Raw genomic sequence first — 24,572 nt, 5'->3', positions numbered from 1 at the left:
ATGTTACGTATGGGTGGCCCTGGGAATCAAACCCACCGTCCTGGCGTTGCAAGCGCCATGCTCTACCAACTGAGCTAAAGGGACTGTAGAAGTAGAATATGGTTTACTACTCTCTCACTGACAGAGATAGATGTCTCTCTAGCTCTGAGAATACCTTCATGCCGGATGGTTCTCGTGCTGCTATGAAACCTGGCACCATTCCGTTCATTTTCTTACGAGCCGTAAGTGATCACAGTGGGCCACATGCCAAGAGTCATTCAACGTCATTCATTTCACAGTTTATGTTGCGCTATCTAATCAAGTGTGTAGTGCAATTCCACAGTTATGTTTTTAACCAAAAGTGCATTGCATATAACCCAGTTCCACAGCCCTGAGGCGGCTCATTGGAGACAAGGCATCACAGCTGTAGGAAGACCAATCTTAATACAAAGCAAGATTCTGAGCACAGAGACCACAGAACAGACCAAGTGTTTAGCCAACTAAGCTCTCCTACATTCAGCATGCATCCTGCCTGTCTCACAGTAAGCACAGGGACTTAATAGGGACCAATACAAGCAGGCTTACTGGCATTTTTAACCTATGACTACTGGATATCTGCCAAATCCTTTTTTCAACTATCTAGGGCCATTTTGAAGAAAGAAGATGTTCCGTTTCTGACATTCTCTAATAGTCTGATACTCAACTCACTGCCTGACTAACAGTATGAGCTCTGAGACATGGACCTAAAGGAAATGTCACCGTGTTTACTGAGCTATAAAGTCAGACTGATATATCATCAAAGTGGGTCAGGAACATGAACCAGAAGCATGCAGGGACACCTTAGGTCAGAGGTCAGATTGAGAGCTAGGTTGTTTATCATATTGATCCGGGATGGACCACACAAAACACATGTGTTTAGCCCGACTAATAGAAAGAGTAGGGGATCAATATTTATTTATTCAACCTGTATTTAGCCAGGTAAATCATTGAGAACGAATTATCTACTGCAATAATACAGGGATTGTCACTGAGCCTAATTTAGGTCAAACCTGTCTGTGTCTACAGTGTGTATTTAGGACTGTAGAGCTATAGGGCTATGAGTGGGCAGGATGCCAAGCTCTCCAGGATCTGCAGTGGGAAACTCTACTTATCTATTGGTGTGTGTGGTACACATAAATAAACACACATACTCCTGCATTATACGCCCCAGCACCACCTCTCATCACACTAGGAAATCACCCCCACCCATACGCGCACACACACATACACACTCACACACACCCTGTGCTTATTAAAAACAGAAACACAGAGTTCAGCACACAGTGCAGGACAGGTCTGCTTTCTGTTGAGCAGGACCACAGGAAACAGACAAGGCAGAAACAGACCTGGGCTCTACTCTATGCAACATATCTATAGGCAAAATCTGATTGAGCTCAAAGAGAATGCAGCCATAAGCCTCTGCAGACACATTGTGAAATAACAGAGTCAAAGTTTAACCATACAAAGTAAAGAGATGCCTGCTGCAAACTGACTCCAGCTCCACACAGAGGGCAGAAAAAACAGAGCCTTTGGTTACAGCTACAGTAGGAGATGTGATTTTATTGTACGCAAGCAAAAAGGGCCAAGGCAGGAAAAGCAGATGTTTCAGTGTCTATGTCATCAGTCTACTTTGGTCTCCTCAATATAATTTATGACAGCATCTCACTGCTACTATGGGATGTGCCCTGACCTGCTGAATATATTCCCTAGGTGAGTATACACAGAAATCAGGCCTCAATACGTTCCCTAGTAGTGAGAGAGAGTACAGAATGGTCCCTGGTTGGTTTAGCTCACAATGTGTAGCAGATGGTGAAGTTACTGTCGGAAATGCCTAGGCTTTCTGGGGAAGTGGTGTTGACGTTAGCGTCGGTTCAAATCCAGGGTCCGCCTTGGACAGAGATGGGCCGTGTTATACAGAAGTAAACTTACTGGGCAACTCACTGCAGGGTATCAGAGACAGAGGGCCAAAAAGGACATAGACACATAGAGTAAAGTACAGTACACAGTTCTGTACAGTTCATACCACACCCACAGACCACAGCAGTATAAGCTACAGTAGAGTACAGAAGAGTACAGTCCAATACAGTAGAGTACAGTAGAGCAGTCCAGTCCAGAAAGTCTAGTCCACACTACTGTCCATACCACAACAGTATAAGCTTCAGTATAGTCTAGTACAGCGCAGTATAGTAGAGTACAGTACAGTGCAAACTGCAGTCCATACCACACCCACAGACCACAGACCAGCTGCATGAATACTGAGTGAGATCCCACCCCGGCCACATAAAAGCGGACCACTCCCTCCATGGGGTCAGCTAGTCACCACACTGCCCAGATATCTATCGGCTGGAGGGCTGAAGGTCTGGTGAGAACACTGGCCCCTGTGATAAATCACAATTTCACTGGTATTAAAAGTAGAAATTAGTCTAAGCTAATATGAGATCAGAGGGACTCTTTATCTTGATTAAATCTTAATATAGTAAAGATCTCCATGGCGGGAAAAAATGTGGTTGAGAGCGCAGCAAATTGAGTTGAAGGGAGACTCAGAGGCAAGCACGAGTTCCTAGAGCGCAACTTGGAAAGGGTTCACTCAGAATTATGGCTTAAAATCATATTGGAAAAACATTTCTAAGAGTTAAATCCTAATGAAATAAGAAGTAAAATGTATCCAGCTGCACACTGGACACAAAGCCAGTCAATATAACAGGTTTACACAGGGACTTATGTCTCTCCAATTTCTAGCCACAGGTGTATTTTAGAGATGTATATAAAAAAAATAAAGTTAAAGGAACAAATATGTCCATCATGATCCTTCATTGGGATCCCAGATCCCAGACTCAGAACCCAGTCACCCCAACCTGACCTCTGTTTCACTCCTTATGGAAAGATAACAGTGTTATACTCTGCTGCCCTCTGCTGGTTATGTGTAATTGATTAAATGTTGTTAATTTAAAAAACGATCTTGTGTTTGGATGCAGTTGATCTTGAGAACTCTATTGGGGCTGTGTTTTATCGTGTTTGAAAGTTTGTGTGGAATGATGTCAACATTTCATCTAAATGAATTAAACTTAGCTTTTCTTCTCTGATTCCATCCATCCTGTCACTGTTCTGTTCTATTCCGAGTGGTTTGGCAGGAGTCCACAGGTCTGACCAGGCCACTGGTAAATGAGTTAAGTGTCCTACCTGACACCTCCCTGCCACACAGATGGAAGTCTCGTTCTGGCCGCACGGCGTCCCATCGATGACCCTATCCGACTGACGCACATAGAAGCGGAAACCGATCGCACGACAGTTGAGCTCACAACGCTGGTCCCCTGAAACTGTGACAGAGGAGACACAGAAACAAATGATTTGATATGATTTATGAGTACAAAACATTATCTCTCTCTGGTAGGGTGCCTGGCAGGACTGTAAATGTACATTGTTCAATGTAGGTGGACAAGCTGGGTAGACTGCTGCATTAGAACTGTGATCTAGAGCAGTAAAGAGTTGTTGTTTTCTTCCATTGAGCCATGCTGCCATCTAGCAACTGATGTGAGGAGTGGTCTTTTTTTAAATGTATTTTTGTTTCACCTTTATTTAACAAGGCAAGAACACATTCTTATTTTCAATGACGGCCTAGGAACAGTGGGTTAACTGCCTGTTCAGGTGCAGAATGACAGATTTGTACCTTGTTAGCTCAGGGATTTGAACTTGCAACCTTTCGGTTACTAGTCCAACACTCTAACCACTATGAAAGCTAAATTCCTAATAAATCCAAGGGATCAAGGGAAGTTAACAGGTTATTTTCTCTTCTCTGGTGATCCATTAGTGGTAATTAGAACCACAGACCTCTGGGTGGTGTCTCTTGTGTGGGAGGGAGGCAGATGCCCTCCAGGCCTGGAAACCACTGGGAGTTGGCAGGCAGTGGGGTGAATGTAACGTCAGGTTTGTAATCCACCTGCACTTGGACTTCACTCAGATGTTTTGCTCATGAGGTTACAAGGACAGCTATGCTAAAAGTGTTGTAATTGCATGTTCATGTGTTTGAGATAGCGAACTTGACTTGTCCTCATCAACTAAACTGAAGTTATTTGAGCTTTAATCAAGTCATACGTCTGCCGTAAATGCCATTCACTCCAACAGAGAGAAGAAAAACATAACATGTTCATCAGTATCCTACAAGTAATTGTCTATCCTTGAGGTGTTTTGACTGTTGCTTGGATACTTAAGACACCTAGATCTCTAAACAGCTAAACAACATCTGGCAGCTCAGGACATTCATCAAAATGGCTGAGACAGGTGACATACTGTGGTGCTTACATCACCTCACACCTTGGATAATATTGTCCAACACCAAGGCAATATGAAAAACATGACGAGACCCACCCACACCTTCATTGAAAGGCTCCCACTCGTACAGTCGACCCATGAAGGGATAGCTGTTGTAGGAAGAACACTGCACCGCTCTGATGTGTCTGCTGGCTGGAGGACAGGCCTGGACAGACATATAGACAGATAGAGAGTGAATATGTGTCCCCCGGCCTACTAAGACAAGACATGGCCACATTCTCCCCCAAGGTAAATTCAAATCAAATCAAAGTTTATTTGTCACGTGCACCAAATACAACAACCTGTAAGTAAGCATTACAGTGAAATGCTTACTTACAGGCTCTAACCAATGGTGCGGGGAAAAAAGGTATGTGTGTGTGTGTGTGTGTGTGTGTGTGTGTGTAGGTAAGTAAAGAAATAAAACAACAGTAAAAAGACATTTGAAAAAAGAGTAGCAGGGTTATATACAGACACCTGTCAGTCAGGCTTATTGAGGTAGTATGTACATGTAGGTATCGTTAAAGTGACTATGCATATATGATGAACAGAGAGTAGCAGAAGCGTAAAAAGAGGGGTTGACGGGTGGTGGGACACAATGCAGATAGCCCGGTTAGCCAATGTTCGGGAGCACTGGTTGGTCGGGCCAATTTAGGTAGTATGTACATGAATGTATAGTTAAAGTGACTATGCATATAAGATAAACAGAGAGTAGCAGCAGCGTAAAAGAGGGGTTGTGGGGGGAGGCACACAATGCAAATAGTCCGGGTAACCATTTGGTTACCTGTTCAGGAGTCTTATGGCTTGGGGGTAAAAACTGTTGAGAAGCCTTTTTGTCCTAGACTTGGTTCTCCGGTACCGCTTGCCATGCGGTAGTAGAGAGAACAGTCTATGACTGGGGTGGCTGGGGTCTTTGACAATTTTTAGGGCCTTCCTCTTGACACCGCCTGGTGTAGAGGTCCTGGATGGCAGGCAGCTTTGCCCCAGTGATGTACTGGGCCATATGCACTACCCTCTGAAGTGCCTTGCGGTCGGAGGCCGAGTAGTTGCCGTACCAGGCAGTGATGCAACCGGTCAGGATGCTCTCGATGTTGCAGCTGTAGAACCTTTGAGGATCTCAGGATCCATGCCAAATCTTTTTAGTTTCTTGAGGGGGAATAGGCTTTGTCGTGCCCTCTTCACTTTGCATTTGGTAATGCACTGGTGTTTCAATGTTCTTTATAATAATAGAGACTAGAGAGAAATAGACAGGAGCACAAAACGTATTGCCTTTTACATTTTTAAAAATCATTTAAAAAATGCTTGCTGTTTGGGGTTTTAGGCTGGGTTTCTGTACAGCACTTTGAGATATCAGCTGATGTAAGAAGGGCTATATAAATACATTTGATTTGATTTGATTCACGGCTGTCTTGGTGTGTTTGGACCAATCTAGTTTGTTGTTGATGTGGACACCAAGGAATTTGAAGCTCTCAACCTGCTCCACTACAGCCCCGTCGATGAGAATGGGGACGTGCTTGGTGCTCCTTTTCCTGTAGTCCACAATCATCTCCTTAGTCTTGGTTACGTTGAGGGATAGGTTGTTATTCTGATACCACCCGGCCAGGTCTCTGACCTCCTACCACTGTTGTGTCGTCAGCAAACTTAATGATGGTGTTGGAGTCGTGCCTGGCCATGCAGTCGTGGGTGAACAGGGAGTACAGGAGGGGACTGAGCACGCACCTCTGGGGAGCTACAGTGTTGAGGATCAGCATGGCAGATGTGTTGCTATCTACCCTCACCACCTGGGGGCGGCCTGTTAGGAAGTCCAGGATCCAGTTGCAGAGGGAGGTGTTTAGTCCCAGGATCCTTAGCTTGGTGATGAGCTTTGAGGGTACTATGGTGTTGAACGCTGAGCTGTAGTCAATGAATAGCATTCTCACATAGGTGTTCCTTTTGTCCAGGTGGGAAAGGGCAGTGTGGAGTGCAATAGAGATTGCATCATCTGTGGATCTGTTTGGGCGGTATGCAAATTGGAGTGGGTCTAGGGTTTCTGGGATAATGGTGTTGATGTGAGCCATTACCAGCCTTTCAAAGCACTTCATGGCTAAGGACGTGAGTGCTGCGGGTCTGTAGTCATTTAGGCAGGTTGCCTTTGTGTTCTTGGGCACAGGGACTATGGTTGTCTGCTTGAAGCATGTTGGTATTACAGACTCAATCAGGGACATGTTAAAAATGTCGGTGAAGACACCTGCCAGTTGGTCAGCACATGCCCAGAGCACACGTCCTGGTAATCCGTCTGGCCCCGCAGCCTTGTGTATGTTGACCTGTTTAAAGGTCTTACTCACGTCGGCTACGGAGAGCGTGATCACACAGTCGTCCGGAACAGCTGATGCTCTCATGCATGCCTCAGTGTTGGTTGCCTCGAAGCGAGCATAGAAGTGATTTAGCTCATCTGGTAGGCTCGTGTCACTGGGCAGCTCGCGGCTGTGCTTCCCTTTGTAGTCTGTAATAATTTGCAAGCCCTGCCACATCTGACGAGCGTCAGAGCCGGTGTAGTATGATTCAACCTTAGTCCTGTATTGACGCTTTGCCTGTTTGATGGTTCGTCGCAGGGCATAGCGGGATTTCTTGTAAGCTTCCAGGTTAGAATCCCGCACCTTAAAAGCGGCAGCTCTACTCTTTAGCTCAGTGCAAATGTTGCCTGTAATCCATGGCTTCTGGTTGGGGTATGTACGTACAGTCACTGTGGGGATGACGTCCTCAATGCACTTATTGATAAATCCAGTGACTGATGTGGTGTACTCCTCAATGTCATCGGAAGAATCCCGGAACATGTTCCAGTCTGTGATAGCAAAGCAGTCCAGTAGTTTAGCATCTGCTTCATCTGACCATTTTTTTTATAGCCCGAGTCACTGGTCCTTCCTGCTTTAATTTTTGCTTGTAATCAGGAATCAGGAGGATAGAGTTGTGGTCGGATTTACCAAACGGAGGGTGAGGGAGAGCTCTGTACGCATCTCTGTGTGTGGTGTACAGGTGATCTAGAATTTCTTTCCATCTGGTTGCACATTTAACATGTTGATAGAGATTTGGTAGAACTGATTTAAGTTTCCCTGCATTAAAGTCTCCGGCCACTAGGAGCGCCGCCTCTGGGTAAGTGGTTTCCTGTTTGCTTATTTCCTTATACAGCTGACTGAGTGCGGTCTTAGTGCCAGCCTGTGGTGGTAAATAAACAGCCACGAAAAGTATAGCTGAGAACTCTCTAGGCAAGTAGAGTGGCCTGCAGTTTATTACAACATACTCTACTTCAGGTGAGCAAAATCTAGAGACTTCCTTAGATTTCGTGCACCAGCTGTTGTTTACAAATATGCACAGACCGCCCCCCCTTACCGGAGTGTGCTGTTCTATCCTGCCAGTGCTGAATATCCATGTCGTCATTCAGCCACGATTCCGTGAAACATAGGATATTACAGTTTTTGATGTCCCGTTGGTAGGATATTCGTGATCTTACCTCGTCTAGTTTATTGTCCAATGATTGCACGTTGGCGAGTAATATTGACGGTAACGTCAGCTTTCCTAGTTGTCTTCTGCGGGTCCGGACGGGGCATCCGGCTCTTCGTCCTCTGCGTTGCTTCCTTTTGCGAATAATTGGGATGTCTGCCCTGTGGGGTGTTTGGAGAATATCGTTTGAGTCCTGCTTGTTGGTGTTGTTGAAGAAATCTTTGTCTAATCCGAGATGAGTGATCGCTGTCCTGATATCCAGAAGCTCTTTTCTTCCGTTAGATACGGTTGCAGAAACATTATGTACAAAATCATTTACAAATATCGCAAAAAAAAACACAATAATAGCACAAATGGTTAGGAGACCGTAAAACAGCGCCATTTTCAGTCTTAACAATCGGTGCCTATCAAAGTCAACCATCGCAACATTTCCACTATAACTGTCTTATCAGACCTCATCTTCCTTAATAACCTCCATGTTTTACCCTTCATGATTGATTTAGCTGTTTAGCTGTGGGTTACAGTGAGGGATTCATTCATAAATGATCATAAGTGATGGCTGAACCGTTCTTACATCGGTGTTGCAAATCTTGTACTGGTTGTGCTCTCCCACACAGGAGGTGGGCAGGGGGTTGTAGGGCAGTCCAAAGGGTTGATGATCCGCTGAGGCCTGGCTGGATGAGTGCTGCTGCTCCTGCCTAGGTTGGTGCCCCTGGCTGGGCTGATAGAGTGAGGAGGACCAGGGTGGGTTAGAATTAGGGTTAGACCTGGGCCTGGGGGCTGGGTTAGGGTTAGAGTTGGCCCTGGGCTGGGGGGCTGGGTTAGGGTTAGAGTTAGCCCTGGGCTGGGGGGCTGGGTTAGGGTTAGAGTTAGCCCTGGGCTGAGGGGCTGGGTTAGGGTTAGAGTTAGCCCTGGGCTGGGGGGCTGGGTTAGGGTTAGAGTTAGGGTTAGCCCTGGGCTTGGAGGCTGGGTTAGGGTTAGACCTGGGTTGGGGGACTGGGTTAGAGTTAGCCCTGGGCTGGGAGGCTGGGTTAGGGTTAGACCTATGCTGGGGGGCTGGGTTAGGGTTAGAGTTAGGGTTAGCCCTGGTCTGGGAGGCTGGGTTAGGGTTAGACCTATGCTGGGGGGCTGGGTTAGAGTTAGGGTTAGAGTTAGGGTTAGACCTGGGCTGGGAGGCTGGGTTAGGGTTAGCCCTGGGAGGGGAGGCTGGGTTAGGGTTAGACCTGGGTTGGGGGGCTGGGGGCTGGTGATAGACTTGGCTGTAGCTGTGGAGATGGGGGTTGTTGTAGGGCGGACGGTAGGGGTTTGGCCTGTGGCCTCCGTGCCTGGTGGCTGATGGGCTGGGGTCAGAGAACGGGGAGCGTCTCTGTCTGTGGGAGCGGCCAGCCCCTGTCTCTATTCCAGACGTCTGGCCTTTGTCTGTCTGGAGAGACACAACATAAGGCATCCTCCCATAGCCATACTTCCCTGGAATGATGGGACTGTCACTGCCCGTCCTGAAAACACACACAAACACACACACACACACGTGTAAAGACAATTGTCTGTGTATAATAGCCTCCACTTACGGCACTTGTTTACTTTCAAAATGTGTTGCATGGATTATCAAAGACTGTCAAATAAAATGTCAAAGACACACATCACAAGTGCAAATTACTTCTGAGAAGCGGATGGATATTAATGTCAGCAAGCAAGCGCCGAGCAGAGAGCGCTTTTGTCTGGAGGCTTGGATTCCTACGTCAACAACCCCCATTACTCAACTGTCAGCTCTATTTATTTAAAAGCTTTTTAACTCGAGCTCACAGGAAGGAGGCCACAAACCCGCCAAGTACAAGCCGAGCCATTGACTCCATCCATAAAAGAATAGCTTTACACTGGAGGGGAGTCCAATGGACCATGGGGTGAGCTGGAGCTCCACAGGGACACTTTTAGACAGGGCATTAAACACAGGCCAGACTGAAAGACAGAGACAGGCCCCTGTCTGTATGGTGTGATAGATACTGTACCTGTGTCCAGCATGAGCCTCTCTGTCTCTCTGCTGGTCCCTCAGCTCTCCTCGGCTGGCCAAGCTGGTGTTGCTGTTGGACGGTGGGGGTCTCCCAGGATTGGTGCGGTGCAGTGGGACAGTGGGTCTTAGGGCAGACATTACATGGCCTGGGTTCTGGTTGGGGTGGTGGCCACCTGGCCTGGAGGGGTAGGCAGCTGAAGCCATGGAAGGGTTGTAGGAGGGTAGGCAGGGTCGGTTCTGTTCCTGAACCCCTCCCCCACAGGAGCGGGAGCAGGAGGACCAAGGACCCCAGGAGCCCCAGGAGCCTGGGCCCCCACCCTGCACTCCTCCAGCCTCCTGCTGCTGGGGCTCTGCCCTTTGAGGAACCTGCAGGAACATCCTGAGTTAAAGCCCTACACCACCCACAGCACGGATAACAGACACCACTTGAGAGCAGACTAGAGAAGCAAAATAATAACATCATTACATTAGAGGGCTTCCCAGAAATCATTCTCATGAAAGACTTGAAGCCAATGAGACAATGTCATGTCATCAACAATGTTTTTTTCTCTCCCTCGCTCTGTATGAGATTAGCTTCTGTTCATGTCCGATAAAGCCCATATTTGTCTGATTAGAGGTTGTCTGCTACTCTCCCATCCCCTACTGACTACCTGCATATCCCTCTGTTGACTCTAGCCCTCTGTGTAACGCTGCCAGAGACGTATTAGCGTCTTAGTGGCTATCACTGCACTCTCTGTCTCAGGACCCTGCGCCAGCCAACCCTGCCCTGCCCTGCGCCAGCCAGCTTTGCCCGAGGAGCCGCAAAGAGGGAAATCCAGCTCTTTAAGAGCCACTTTGTCTACATTCATCCTGTCCTCTGTGAGCTTACACATGCACATGGTAAAGGCTCAGCCTCCCTTTGGCGTTGAGAAGACTGTAAGAGAATACCCAAACGGATAGTAGGGAGAGTTGGCAGATAGCTATCCTTCTGTCAGTCACCGACATGGGGCTATTCAGAGATCACTCAGACCATGGCCTCCTCCTCGCTGCAGCCATTGTAATTCTACTCCACTGTCATCTCCAGGGTCAGCCATGGGTCAAACAGCTGGACTCCTGGAAACGCAGAGGGCCAACAGAGACAAGCTCTCTCCCAGAGAGGAATGCCCTGTCAGACAGTTGTCTGTGATTGGATAGTTAGCCTGTCCATCAACACTCTCCAAAAGGACAGTTATAAATATTGGTCCATCATTAATTTGCTCTCTCTCTCTCTATCTGTCTCTCGCTCTTCCTTCCTCAATGACTGATTGCATGTTTACATGGGCCGGGATAGACTAGTGTTGTATTCAATGGCTTTGTGGTTGAACAATAGCATCACGGCAGCAGACATTATAATCTTCCTCTGTACAGTTGAAAGGAACTGGAGGGTGCTAATTGGCTAGGGTTGGCTAGGGTTACGATCGGAAGACAAGATCATGCCTTGTTTGGCAGTTCAGATTCCGTGAGTCTGTGCCAACCGGCGTGAGATGATGATAAAGGCGAGTGATACATTGATTCTCAGGCTGCAAACACACGAGGGAGGTCTATCAACCTGGGCTTGGGGATGTCAAACAGACCACACACGTTAAAACACAGATTCCGTGCCCTCCACTCAGCACAACCCCCTCCCTGCTCCCCTTCTCCCCTCTGCTGACCCCCAGCCACTCTACTGACCTTCCTGTGGTCTGTAGTGAGTTGGCAATCCAGGGGATTTGGCCTGAGCAGCAGCAGAAGCATGGAAACTCTGTGTGTGACAGATAGCATACTGAGCTATAACACATTTAACAGCAGTTTTTACAGAGAAAAAATGATTGTTATATGAAATGAAGACAATTAAAACAAAACTATTAAATTGAGTCATGCATAGTGCATGATCAGCAGCTGCAGTGTGATACAACATGTTTATGATGAGTCTGATCATTGTACAGTACACCAACATGATCAGACTGTAATAAGTGTCAAGTGATATCTCACCTCAGAATCCAGATACAAAGTTCCCTCATATCTCCTAGATTGAGGGCTACAGTACCTAAAAAAAGGGATATGTTGTACTTGCAGACATAATGACATTCATAACACAGCAATAAAGCAGTAATATCATATTTAACACAAAGCTTTCACCTCAAGACTACATGCAGTGTCTGGTCTGCTCTTTAGTGTCTCAGATTGTCTGAAGGTTCTGCCCACTTGACCATGTGTGTTGACCCTTGACCCTAACCCTGGTCCTGATGAGTGCCCACCCACGGAAACAGAACTCCATTTTCAGATGGCTGGACTGCAGTGACAGTTTATCATTGTGCTCATAGTAAAAACGAATCTGTGATGTATCTCTCAAAATAAACCACACGTGGTATGATGAATGTGGGGGTATACAGATCACTTCAACTTAAACATAGACCTATCTGTTTTGTTTGTCTCACACTGGTGTAATTCCACTCCACGTGAGGTTTGGAAAGTTCCATTGTCATTAAATAAATAATATCCACAATATCTATTTACTTTATTTGCACAATAGCCTATAATTGTAATGTATCCAAAAACATGTAGGCTAGGACTATTAATTCAAACTTCTTTAAAACGTATTATGAGGCTGGGCTATTACACATATGATTTAGTTATGGTAAACAACATCACAATTGCAGGCATGTATATATCTGTGTTATCAACAAACAGAAAGCTGGCTGCACCCTGCGCAAAAAGATCGACATTCTGTCAAACCCGACAGGGACGGGACAGGAGGCTCTCCTCCAGGCTGAGGGGTTTGGATCTAAAGTGTGAGCGCGCAGTAGCGAGCCAAATTAAATTACACTTTCAAAATCTGAAATCCTTGGCAATTTATGAGAAACATAGCATGTAGGCTACCATTTGAATTTTATTTGAAAGAAATTAGTCGACAAAATAAAAACATTATACGCATAATTATGTGTAAATTACTAACTTGTCAATCATTTCATCAATTGCATTATAATGTTTCCTAATGTATTATATGATTATGATTAGGCTATTATGATTATTATTACACTTTCATAAAACGTAAATGGTCTGTTCCTACCTTGGATGACTGTGTTTGTGTTTGCTACCTTGTTGCTTTCTCCAGTGCAGTATTGCTGCTTCTCAATTGTAAATTGTGGCGCCAGTTATCCTAAAATCCAAGCGCATCGCCAGAGTTCCATCCAGGTGTAAATAAGTTACTACCACCGAATCAATTTTAAACCCGCTCCAAATATCCAAACGTTCTGTAGACGTGCTGGTCACTGGTCAACATGACTTTATTCCGTTCACTTTCTCCCTCTCTCTTTTTCTCTCTCTATCTCTGGCGTCCTGAAACACAATTCTACTCAGAGAGAAGAAAAGAACGTGTTGCGCCCCCTGCTGCCTCAATCAGAGAGAGAGAGAGACATAAACTGAGTGTACAACCCCCCAGCCTCAGTTTGTTGGGGCATGGACTCTACAAGCTGTTGAAAGCGTTCCACAGAGATGCTGGTCCATGTTGCAGTTCTTGACACAAAACGGTGCGCCTGGCACCTACTACCATTTCCCATTCAAAAGGTATTTAAATATTTTGTCTTGCCCATTCACCATTTGAATGGCACACATATATCATCCATGTCTCAAGGCTTAAACATCTTTCTTTCTCCTCCCCTTCATCTACACTGACTACACTGACCACACTGACCAGGTGAAATCATCTGGATTCACCTGGTCAGTTTATGTAATGGAAATAGCAGGTGCCCTAAATATTTTGTACACTAAGTATATATATTTTTCTAAACGCTTTATTAACTCATAAATCTGTCCTAGTTCCTAAGGTTTGTCAGATTTTCATCATCATCTATAAGATATGTTCTCCTCCTCCGGTAGAGTCTCTGAGAGTGTTTCTCTCCTGGGTGGTCACTACCATCCTCTCACTGCTGAAATATGGACCATGACAATTCCCCATTCCTACAGAGGAAGCATGCTGTAACATGCGCCCAGAGTGTAGAGACTAGACTAGGTAAGGGCTATTGCTGTCATTACTGCTTGACAACCGCAATCAATTCATTGGTACACAGGATAATAATTTGTCACCCTTTAAGCCAACACAAAGGTCAAACTGCCCCAACTCAGTCTTTTGCTGAAAGACCAAATACAATAAAAAGGGCCAGGGAAAGTATTTTAAAAAATGTTAGTACTGTAACCAAAACCATTGGATTCTACCTGGGTGGCTCACTGTGGAAGTGTGTGTGTGTGTGTGTGTGTGTGTGTGTGTGTGTGTGTGTGTGTGTGTGTGTGTGTGTGTGTGTGTGTGTGTGTGTGTGTATGTGTGTGTGTGTGTGTATACTGAAAGTCTCACTACCTATAATGGCCTGTTTCTTGCTCTATCAAGTAAATAAAATATACTGTGAAGGTCCATGGCCTTGTTCTCCCTGGCTTGCAGAGTTGCCTAATTTGAGTGGATGAATTAAGGTCGTGCTTGGTTGAGCGTGCATCCTAAGCTCCATCGTTTTCTTACTGGCTTTCATTGTATAATATATACACTGTGTGACATATGTGTCTCATCATGGCCTTTGTACCCAAAGGTGCCGGCTATCATAATGGCTTTTTTCAATGGTGGGACCATGTTGATGCTGGCTGTGAATTTGCCTTTAACCTCTATGTTTCCAAACCATGGTCACGGGTGACCGCACCCAATTATAGCAACTTAATGAACTACTGTTCCGGTTGACCCATTCAAACTATACAAGGAAACACGTTCGAACGGAGAGCTGTTCTACCCTGTCATCGACAAAAATGTGAACCCCCTGCCATCAGATGTACAGCACAGTCAGCACTGTAACTAACAATAAACAATGTGCTAAGCTCATTCCAGGACCAGGGAAAAGTAATACTCTGTCCTATGAAGTGGAACTAAGAGGAATCCATGTGCCCAGATAATACATTATGAGGAGGTGGTGTCTCAGTGGGATGGCTTTACGAGCAGAATCAATAGAACACACTTAAAAGTAATACTCTGTCCTATGAAGTGGAACTAAGAGGAATCCATGTGCCCAGATAATACATTATGAGGAGGTGGTGTCTCAGTGGGATGGCTTTACGAGCAGAAACAATAGAACACACTTAAAAGTAATACTCTGTCCTATGAAGTGGAACTAAGAGGAATCCATGTTCCCAGATAATACATTATGAGGAGGTGGTGTCTCAGTGGGATGGCTTTACGAGCAGAATCAATAGAACACACTTAAAAGTAATACTCTGTCCTATGAAGTGGAACTAAGAGGAAATCCATGTGTCCAGAATAATAGAACACACATTATGAGAATCCATGTGTCCAGAGGTGGTGTCTCAGTGGGATGGCTTTACGAGCAGAATCAATAGAACACACTTAAAAGTAATACTCTGTCCTATGAAGTGGAACTAAGAGGAATCCATGTGCCCAGATAATACATTATGAGGAGGTGGTGTCTCAGTGGGATGGCTTTACGAGCAGAATCAATAGAACACACTTAAAAGTAATACTCTGTCCTATGAAGTGGAACTAAGAGGAATCCATGTGCCCAGATAATACATTATGAGGAGGTGGTGTCTCAGTGGGATGGCTTTACGAGCAGAATCAATAGAACACACTTAAAAGTAATACTCTGTCCTATGAAGTGGAACTAAGAGGAATCCATGTGTCCAGATAATACATTATGAGGAGGTGGTGTCTCAGTGGGATGGCTTTACGAGCAGAATCAATAGAACACACTTAAAAGTAATACTCTGTCCTATGAAGTGGAACTAAGAGGAATCCATGCCAGATAATACATTATGTCCAGAGGAGGTGGTGTCTCAGTGGGATGGCTTACGAGCAGAATCAATAGAACACACTTAAAAGTAATACTCTGTGGAACTATGAAGTGGAACTAAGAGGAATCCATGTGTAGAACACAGATAATACATTATGAGGAGGTGGTGTCTCAGTGGGATGGCTGTTCAGTGGGATGGCAGAATCAATAGAACACACTTAAAAGTAATACTCTGTCCTATGAAGTGGAACTAAGAGGAATCCATGTGCCCAGATAATACATTATGAGGAGGTGGTGTCTCAGTGGGATGGCTTTACGAGCAGAAACAATAGAACACACTTAAAAGCTAACTCCTCATCAGCAGCACCTCAGACTCTCAATCCGTCCTTTGCTTGAGAAGTAAAACAGTTTTCTATGGGATACTTCTGGTCCATTCACCCATACACAAACACATTGCTATCTTAACTGGTATCAAATGTCTCTATTTGCTGTATGATAACTGTACACCACAGTACAGATACATATTTTGATATACATGAGTGAACTGATAGCAGAGGCTACTATCAGAGCCAACAGAGCTGGTTTGTTTACAGTATAACCAGTATTTAATCCTGTGAAATACATCCTGCATGACAGTTAAATAATACAACACAAGGTTACTGCCAGTTTCTGTCGTCACATACTCTATATGGAGAGGTATCTAGGCTAATAAACAAGCTATTACAGTGGAGACAGGTAATACACTCTGATTTGAGGATAAATTGGATAAATAAAAAATTTATAATCTGTCATGATAGTCTATTGTTTTGATAACAACCGACACACTGTATGAATTTCACTTTCATTGGTTGTGCATGCCACCATAATGCATTCTGTTAAAACATTTCCCTAATGTCTGAATAAGTTCACGAATTATGCATAAAGAGTAACCTTGCCTAAGACCTTGAGACTCATGTTATAGCAGTCAGAGCTCATGTTCAGTGGGCTTATGCAGTCTAGATTCCCACAGACAACCTGGGTTCTAGATGCATGTGCCAATCATTCTCGAGGCATCCAATATTTATTCAATAAAACATTTTTTGTTTCACTCTTACCTGAGAGCTTTTTCCTTTGCTAGTATCAAATATTTGAGTGGATTAAGGTGAAGATTCCTCATTGACAGCAACACCTACATGGCAATATACTGTATTAATTAATATGACGGATCCTATGCAACTCTTTGAGACTACAAACACACTGGTTGTGTTTTGCTTGTCAACAGCAGAGCTCTCCTTGGCCTGCCTCCATTACAGTGTCGAAGGAGGAACCTTAGGCTGGGCATGATATAAGAGTGTGGGGGAAAATTCAGCTGGGAATACATTGCTTTGGAAGGAAACTCTACATATGGTTTGATTTGATACCAGCATCTCTCAAAAATGTTCTCAAGAACTGAGTCTGCAGAAGTTATATTTTATGACCTTGTTTTGCTCACATCAAGGATTGTTGGTTCTCATGCACCAGTCCAACAGATATCAGAAGGACGTTTTCCAATGATGGATTCCAGTACCACATCTTTCAGTCAGTGTAAAAATAAGCTTCTAAATAAAGAGTATAGACCAATAAGGGTGGTTATTACTCACCGAGTGGTATATAAATGTCCGGCATGTTGGAGTTGATGTTGAGTTGACCCCTCAGAGCGCTGGGCCTGGGAAGTGCTGCCCTGCCAGCGGTTCTCATTTGCTTTCCTACAAAGGGTCTTATTAATCTCCCTCTCCTCTGATCTACTGTATCTCCCCACCAAGCACAGCATGCTGTCACTTGTCATCAGGTTCTCTGAGGTTCTCCCTAAAGTATGTTTGTGTGAATCTCACTCAGTTTTGTCTCCATCATCATTTAAAAATCTTATATCCTGCAGGATATAAATGAGTGCATCGATGACGTGGTCCCCACAGTGACTGTACGTACATACCCCAACCAGAAGCCATGGATTACAGGCAACATCCGTACTGAGCTAAAGGGTAGAGCTGCCGCTTTCAAGGAACGGGACTCTAACCCGGAAGCTTATAAGAATATAACAATACACTGAGAGCAGTAGGAAAATACACTGTCTGAGAGCAGTTGGACATTACACTGTCTGAGAGCAGTAGAACAATACACTGAGAGCAGTAGGAAACTACACTGTCTGGGAGCAGTTGGACATTACACTGTCTGAGAGTAGTAGGACAATACACTGTCTGAGAGCAGTAGGACACTACACTGTTTGAGAGCAGTAGTACTTTACACTGTTTGAGAGTTGTAGGACAATACACTGAGAGCAGTAGGACCCCACACTGGCTGAGAGCAGTAGGAAAATACACTTTATAAGAGTAGTAGGACCCTACACTCTCTGAGAGCAGTAGGACAAAACACTGAGAGCAGTAGCACATTACACTGTCTGAGAGCAGTAGGACAATATACTGTTTGAGAGCAGTAGGACAATACACTTTCTGAGAGCAGTAGGACAATATACTGTTTGAGAGCAGTAGGACAATACACTTTCTGAGAGCAGTAGGACAATATACTGTTTGAGAGCAGTAGGACAATACACTTTCTGAGAGCAGTAGGACACTACACTGTCTGAGAGCAATAGGACATGACACTGTAAGAGAGAAGTGCATTGTCTGGGACAATACACTGAGAGCTGTAGGACTCTACACTGTCTGAGAGCAGTAGGACAATACACTGTCTGAGAGCAGTAGAACAATACACTGTCTGAGAGCAGAATGACAATACACTGTCTGAGAGCAGAATGACAATACACTGTCTTAGAGCAGTAGGACATTACACTGAGAGCAGTAGGACCCTACACTGTCTGAGAGCAGTAGGACAATACACTGTCTTAGAACAGTAGGACAATACACTGAGAGAGCGGAAGGACAATACACTCTCTGAGAGCAGTATGACAATACACCGTTTGAGAGCAGTAGGACAATACACTGTCTGAGAGCAGTAGGACAATATACTGATAGCAGAAGGACACTACCCTGTCTGAGAGCAGTAGGACAATACACTGTCTGAGAGCAGTAGGACAATACACTGTCTGAGAGCAGTAGGACCCTACACTGTCTGAGAGCAGTAGGACAATACACTGTCTTAGAGCAGTAGGACAATACACTGAGAGCGGTAGGACAATACACTGTCTGAGAGCAGTATGACAATACACCGTTTGAGAGCAGTAGGACAATACACTGTCTGAGAGCAATAGGACAATACACTGATAGCAGAAGGAACTACCCTGTCTGAGAGCAGTAGGACAATACACTGTCTGAGAGCAGTAGGACAATACACTGTCTGAGAGCAGTAGGACCCTACACTGTCTGAGAGCAGTAGGACATCACACCGTTTGAGAGCAGTAGGACCCTACACTGTCTGAGAGCAGTAGGACCCTACACTGTCTGAGAGAAGTAGGACATTACACTGTCTGAGAGGAGTAGGACAATACACTGTCTGAGAGCAGTAGGACATTACACTGAGAGCAGTAGGACCCTACACTGTCTGAGAGCAGTAGGACAATACACTGTCTTAGAGCAGTAGGACAATACACTGAGAGCGGTAGGACAATACACTGAGAGCAGTAGCACATTACACTGTCTGAGAGCAGTAGGACACTACACTGTCTGAGAGCAGTAGGACAGTACACTGTCTGGGACAATAGACTCAGAGCAGTAGGACAATACACTCTCTGAGAGCAGTAGGACAATACACTGTCTGAGAGCAGTAGGGTTATTACACTGTCTGAGAGCAGTAGGACAATATACTGTTTGAGAGCAGTAGGACAATACACTTTCTGAGAGCAGTAGGACACTACACTGTCTGAGAGCAATAGGACATGACACTGTAAGAGAGCAGTGCATTGTCTGGGACAATACACTGAGAGCTGTAGGACTCTACACTGTCTGAGAGCAGTAGGACAATACACTGTCTGAGAGCAGTAGGACAATACACTGTCTGAGAGCAGAATGACAATACACTGTCTGAGAGCAGAATGACAATACACTGTCTTAGAGCAGTAGGACAATACACTGAGAGCAGTAGGACCCTACACTGTCTGAGAGCAGTAGGACAATACACTGTCTGAGATTAGAATGACAATACACTGTCTGAGAGCAGAATGACAATACACTGTCTGAGAGCAGAATGACAATACACTGTCTTAGAGCAGTAGGACATTACACTGAGAGCAGTAGGACCCTACACTGTCTGAGAGCAGTAGGACAATACACTGTCTGAGAGGAGTAGGACAATACACTGTCTGAGAGCAGTAGGACAATACATTGAGAGCAGTAGGACCCTACACTGTCTGAGAGCAGTAGGACATTACACTGTCTAAGAGCAGTAGGACACTACCCTGTCTGAGAGCAGTAGGACAATACACTGTCTGAGAGCAGTAGGACAATACACTGTCTGAGAGCAGTAGGATCCTACACTGTCTGAGAGCAGTAGGACCCTACACTGTCTGAGAGAAGTAGGACATTACACTGTCTGAGAGGAGTAGGACAATACACTGTCTGAGAGCAGTAGGACAATACACAGAGAGCAGTAGAATAATACACTGTCTGAGAGCAGTAGGACAATACATTGAGAGCAGTAGGACCCTACACTGTCTGAGAGCAGTAGGACATTACACTGTCTAAGAGCAGTAGGACATTACACTGTCTGAGAGCAGTAGGATATTACACTGTCTGAGAGCAGTAGGATATTACACTGTCTAAGAGCAGTAGGACATTACATTGTCTAAGAGCAGTAGGACATTACACTGTCTGAGAGCAGTAGGACATTACACTGTCTAAGAGCAGTAGGACACTACCCTGTCTGAGAGCAGTAGGACAATACACTGTCTGAGAGCAGTAGGACAATACATTGAGAGCAGTAGGACCTTACACTGTCTGAGAGCAGTAGGACATTACACTGTCTGAGAGCAGTAGTACTTACACTTGAACCACAGTTGCCTCTCCCCAAGATGCTTCTGTTTATTCAGTTGCACAACGAACATTCCATTCAGAAAACCATTCCGGCACCTTCAATTCTGAACTCTCCCACTCCGGCAAAGCTCCAGTTTCCCTTTTCACCAATCCTGTTTAGTGCCACAGGTGTCTGGAGTTGACTTTGGAAACCCTTGACTGTAAACCATTGACAGCACAGGCAGCGTGGAGAGCCCAGCCTCTCTACAGAGTAGTTGTAGTGAGTGAGGGGACCAGGAACAGCTGGTAGTAAACCAGTCTGCTCTATCGAAGCCTGCAAGAACATTCCTTTCTGAGTTCAACAGGAGAGAGAGGACCCTCTCCATTGCCCCTGGATGTCCCAGTGCAGGGTAGAGCATGCACAGGGAGGGACACTGAGGTACTGTGGAACAGCATTAGCACACGGCTCAGTCTAATGTATTAGGAGGTGGCTGGATAGTGCTGTTCTTCAAAAGGACACCCCTGTCCAAAACAATTCAGTTAATAGTCAGAGATTAGAGGAGCCAGAGGTAGCATAGTATAGTATAACATACTTAGGGTTTAATGGTCAGAAGAGATAAATATAACAAAACAAAAACATTTGATGATATGTTGTTGTGCAAAATCGTCTGATTCGGTCAAAATATTAGCTCTGAGTAATTTGATGATTGATGGATGGAGAATACATTTCCTGCAGCATGGTTTCTTGATCAACAGAGACACTACAGGAGCAATAAACATGGAACAGTTAAGTGTTAGGGAATATTTTATTACTAAGTACAATACGGAAAATTAGTGGTCCGAAAAGAAAACATGTATTTTGTGCCCTTGTCATCACGCCAGGCAGAGAGAGAGAGAGTAACATTAAGAAGAGGATTATCATGACACAATCATTCTAGGCTCAATGAGACACACTCATTGTAATCTTCAGCTGGAGATCGTGAACAGGGTCTTTATGAAAGCGTTAAAGTGCAAAGAGTGTTCCTCTTTAGAGATGACAATGCAGGCTCACAATGACTTTCTCAAGTATATAGCTCTATAGCTCCGTGCATCCTGGAATCAAGTTGAATAGGAAAAACAGAGTATAGAACAAACATCAATATTGTATTTTCCATGATAATGTGAATTCAAGCATATGAGGCCCAGTTGGTGAGAACCCCCCCAAAAGTGCCTTTAAAAGAAAAATTCACATCCATCTTCGATCTGAATACGTTTTTCCAGTTATGAAAAGAATCGAACCCCAAAATTCCCCAAAACTTGACTGTCTGACACCACGTGATGATGAAGACGAGTTAATGTGGTGAGACAGAGCAGCATGAGAGTGTCCAATATGCTGTAGTTGAAGAAGTGGTCCAGTATGCTATACCTGTTTCCAGTAGGTCCAGTATGTTGTACCTGTTTCCAGTAGGTGTCCAGTATCCTCTTTCCAGTATGTATGTGTACAGTATGCTGTACCTCTTTCTAGTGTGTCCAGTATGCTGTACATGTTTCCAGTATGTGTCCAGTATGCTGCACCTGTTTCCAGTATATGTCCAGTATGCTGTACCTGTTTCTAGTGTGTCCAGTATGCTGTACCTGTTTATAGTATGTGTCCATTTTGCTGTACCTGTTTGTAGTATGTGTCCAGTATGCTGTACCTGTTTCTAGTGTGTCCAGTATGCTGTACCTGTTTCTAGTATGTGTCCAGTATGCTGTACCTGTTTCCAGTATATGTCCAGTATGCTGTACCTGTTTCTAGTATGTGTCCAGTATGCTGTACCTGTTTCCAGTATGTGTCCAGTTTGCTGTACTGTAGGTCTTATGGAGTTTTACCAGGTCTCTACCCCTCACCCTGTCACTTTCCCTGTGTGGAGAGCCTGTTGAGGCAGGCCTGACGGAAGGCCGGTCGGTCCCTCATCTCCAGCACACAGTCTCTCACCATCTCCATGAACATGGAGGGCCACAGTTTGTGGAGGGACTCCCTCTTCAGGTTGGTGTCAGATGCCCTCTGGACCTGAGCCTGTATGTACTGCTCCATCACGGCTCCGCACTCCGATGACGACTCCATAGCACCCTCCTGAGGAGATCCAGGGAACAGAGGACTGTTAGCTTTGACACTGATGAGAGGAAGTCTCCATTGATCATCCTATTGGATAGTAATCATGTTACATAGTAAATCAGTGATCCTCAACCTTCTCCAGGAGAGCCACTGTCTTCAATACTTTTATTGGCAAAATCAGGTGTTTCACTGCTCAAGGAGCAGGATTGAGGATCACAGCTGTAAATGTATGAAACATGCCCTCAATAAAACTGCTATAGTATGAAGCATCAGGTATACAGTGACAGGTAGTGGTGATGTCTACAGTAGCAGAGTGAGCGCAGCCAGTCTATCCTGGTCCCAGATCTCTTTGTGATGGAAAAGATCTGGGACCACCAGGCTAGACTGGCTGCTTCCACTCTGCTACTGCAGTCATCACCACTGGGACCAGGCTACAGACAGAGTGATAGTCTGAGAGTGCTGACCTCTGGGCTCTCCGCTCCCACACTGCAGCAGTCTCTACTGGGGTAGTTGAACAGGGCTCTGCTCAGGCCCTCTCCCAGCAGCTTGCCGTTGTCACGCAGCTCCTCTGGGCTCAAGCCTGCACGGCGCCCACGCCCCTCCAACAGAAACTGCAGCTGACGCTTCCTAGAGAGAGAGAGGCAGGGAAGGAGGGAGAGAAAGAGAGAGAGGAGGGGAGAGGGAGAGAGAGAGAAGAGAGAGAGAGAGAGAGAGAGAGAGAGAGAGCAAGAGAGAGAGAGGGGGATACTGTGTTTTTTTTTGTTTCAGAAAAACTAAATGACCCTCACTAAAGAAGTACATATCGGTCCGCTAATACAAGACTAGCAAAGGTCCAGTGCACTATATTTTTTACACTAAATGTATTTGAGTGTTTACCAGCATTTGTAACTTGAGTCTGATGATTATCTGTACAAAACAGTTAATCCGATAATACTTGTGGAATATAAAAAAACATGCTTGATATATGTTTCTTGAAATGTATAAATGTTCATATTTTTTCATACTAGTCCCCTGTGGGAATCAAACCCACAACCCTAGCATTGTAAGCACCATGCTCTTACCAACTGAGCCACATCATATCATCACAAACCACTTGATGTGTCAATGTACTCAATTACTGTATTGTGCATTGTTTTTCTTCATGGTGATGGAAAGTCTACCTGTAGAAACCTAGATGACCAGCCTATGTACTATACAGTAATGTACATTTACATTAAGTGGTTTGTAATGATAGTAAATTAATACTACACAAAAAGTGGTTGTTTCCCATGTTATTTGATCAAGAAAAATCTTTAATTTGATGAGGATGTTTTGTGTCTTTACGTCTTTACCCATACATTTTCACCATTTAATGTAAATGTTGAGGACAGGGTTTTGTTCTTTCTGGATTCCATTAGAATGACATCATAGAGAAAGGGAAAGGGCAACAACTCCAACTATTGAATCCTGCAAGATACTCTTCTTAACTATACTACCTTATTTGCCAAAGCGGAAATGCTGAAAAAAATGTTTTTTTGCCCACGCTATTAGACGTCTATATCAGTCTGCTAATATTAATATTGTGTACTTTTGTGAAATTGTTTTTTTTTCAAATAATAATACATCTGATTTCTCAGGGTGTGCTGCAGCACCCTCAGCACCCCTACTTCCAGCGGCTATGCAAGGGGGACAGGTGAGTTAGACATGTCTGGAGCATCAGGGCATCCAATAACCCTGCCAGGGACAGTGCCATCGTCAAAGAAGGGAATAACAAAGTATCAAAATACACGTTTCGACAAATAGTAATGGCATTCAGTCAATGCTCCGCATTAACACATCTGTCAAGACTGGTATCAGATACTATTAGAGTAGTGCCAACATGAATTCCATGGAAGCCAAGTCAAACAACTACTTTACAAACAATGAATTGGGAATGATAAAGTACTTCTACATAAATGTAGTTAATTTGTACAACTTTTTAAATCAGTTCTTTGTCAGTCGTATAGTTT

At 44.7% G+C, this 24,572-nt stretch overlaps 2 protein-coding genes across 2 annotated transcripts in view; both read right to left on the bottom strand.

Annotated features, from left to right (window-relative positions):
- Positions 1-1,291: 1,291 nt before the first annotated feature.
- Positions 1,292-13,096, bottom strand: LOC115112563 (thrombospondin type-1 domain-containing protein 4-like). The gene is made up of 9 exons (XM_065011170.1): positions 12,876-13,096; positions 11,798-11,852; positions 11,498-11,567; positions 9,807-10,174; positions 8,964-9,296; positions 8,375-8,516; positions 4,390-4,492; positions 3,199-3,335; positions 1,292-1,321 (listed from the first exon to the last, which is right to left on the bottom strand). Exons 2-9 carry the CDS (start codon positions 11,824-11,826, stop codon positions 1,292-1,294), a joined length of 1,212 nt encoding a protein of 403 aa, XP_064867242.1. The 5' UTR covers positions 11,827-11,852; positions 12,876-13,096.
- Positions 13,097-21,294: 8,198 nt separating this feature from the next.
- LOC115112472 (leucine-rich repeat-containing protein 49-like) overlaps positions 21,295-24,572 on the bottom strand; it is a 60,473-nt gene continuing 57,195 nt past the window's right edge. Inside the window, exons 18-19 of the mRNA XM_029639558.2 lie at positions 23,049-23,211; positions 21,295-22,602 (exon numbers count right to left, since the gene is read on the bottom strand). Of these exons, the coding sequence (XP_029495418.1) occupies positions 22,381-22,602; positions 23,049-23,211 (385 nt within the window). The 3' untranslated portion in view covers positions 21,295-22,380. The remainder of the gene's footprint in view (positions 22,603-23,048; positions 23,212-24,572) is intronic.

The sequence above is a fragment of the Oncorhynchus nerka genome, linkage group LG27 (assembly GCF_034236695.1).
Source record: "Oncorhynchus nerka isolate Pitt River linkage group LG27, Oner_Uvic_2.0, whole genome shotgun sequence".
Taxonomy (NCBI): Eukaryota; Metazoa; Chordata; class Actinopteri; order Salmoniformes; family Salmonidae; genus Oncorhynchus; species Oncorhynchus nerka.
The sequence above is the reverse complement of the archived record's forward strand: the minus strand, read 5'-3'. Positions and strand labels throughout refer to the sequence as shown.

Excerpts from the sequence above, each read along its gene's own strand:
- LOC115112563 (XM_065011170.1), bottom strand. The coding sequence starts at position 11,826 with ATGAGGGAACTTTGTATCTGGATTCTGAG. Across the intron at positions 11,568-11,797 it reads CTTTGTATCTGGATTCTGAG|AGTTTCCATGCTTCTGCTGC; the intron begins GTGAGATATCAC and ends TGTCACACACAG. Across the intron at positions 10,175-11,497 it reads TCACTACAGACCACAGGAAG|GTTCCTCAAAGGGCAGAGCC; the intron begins GTCAGTAGAGTG and ends ATGTTCCTGCAG.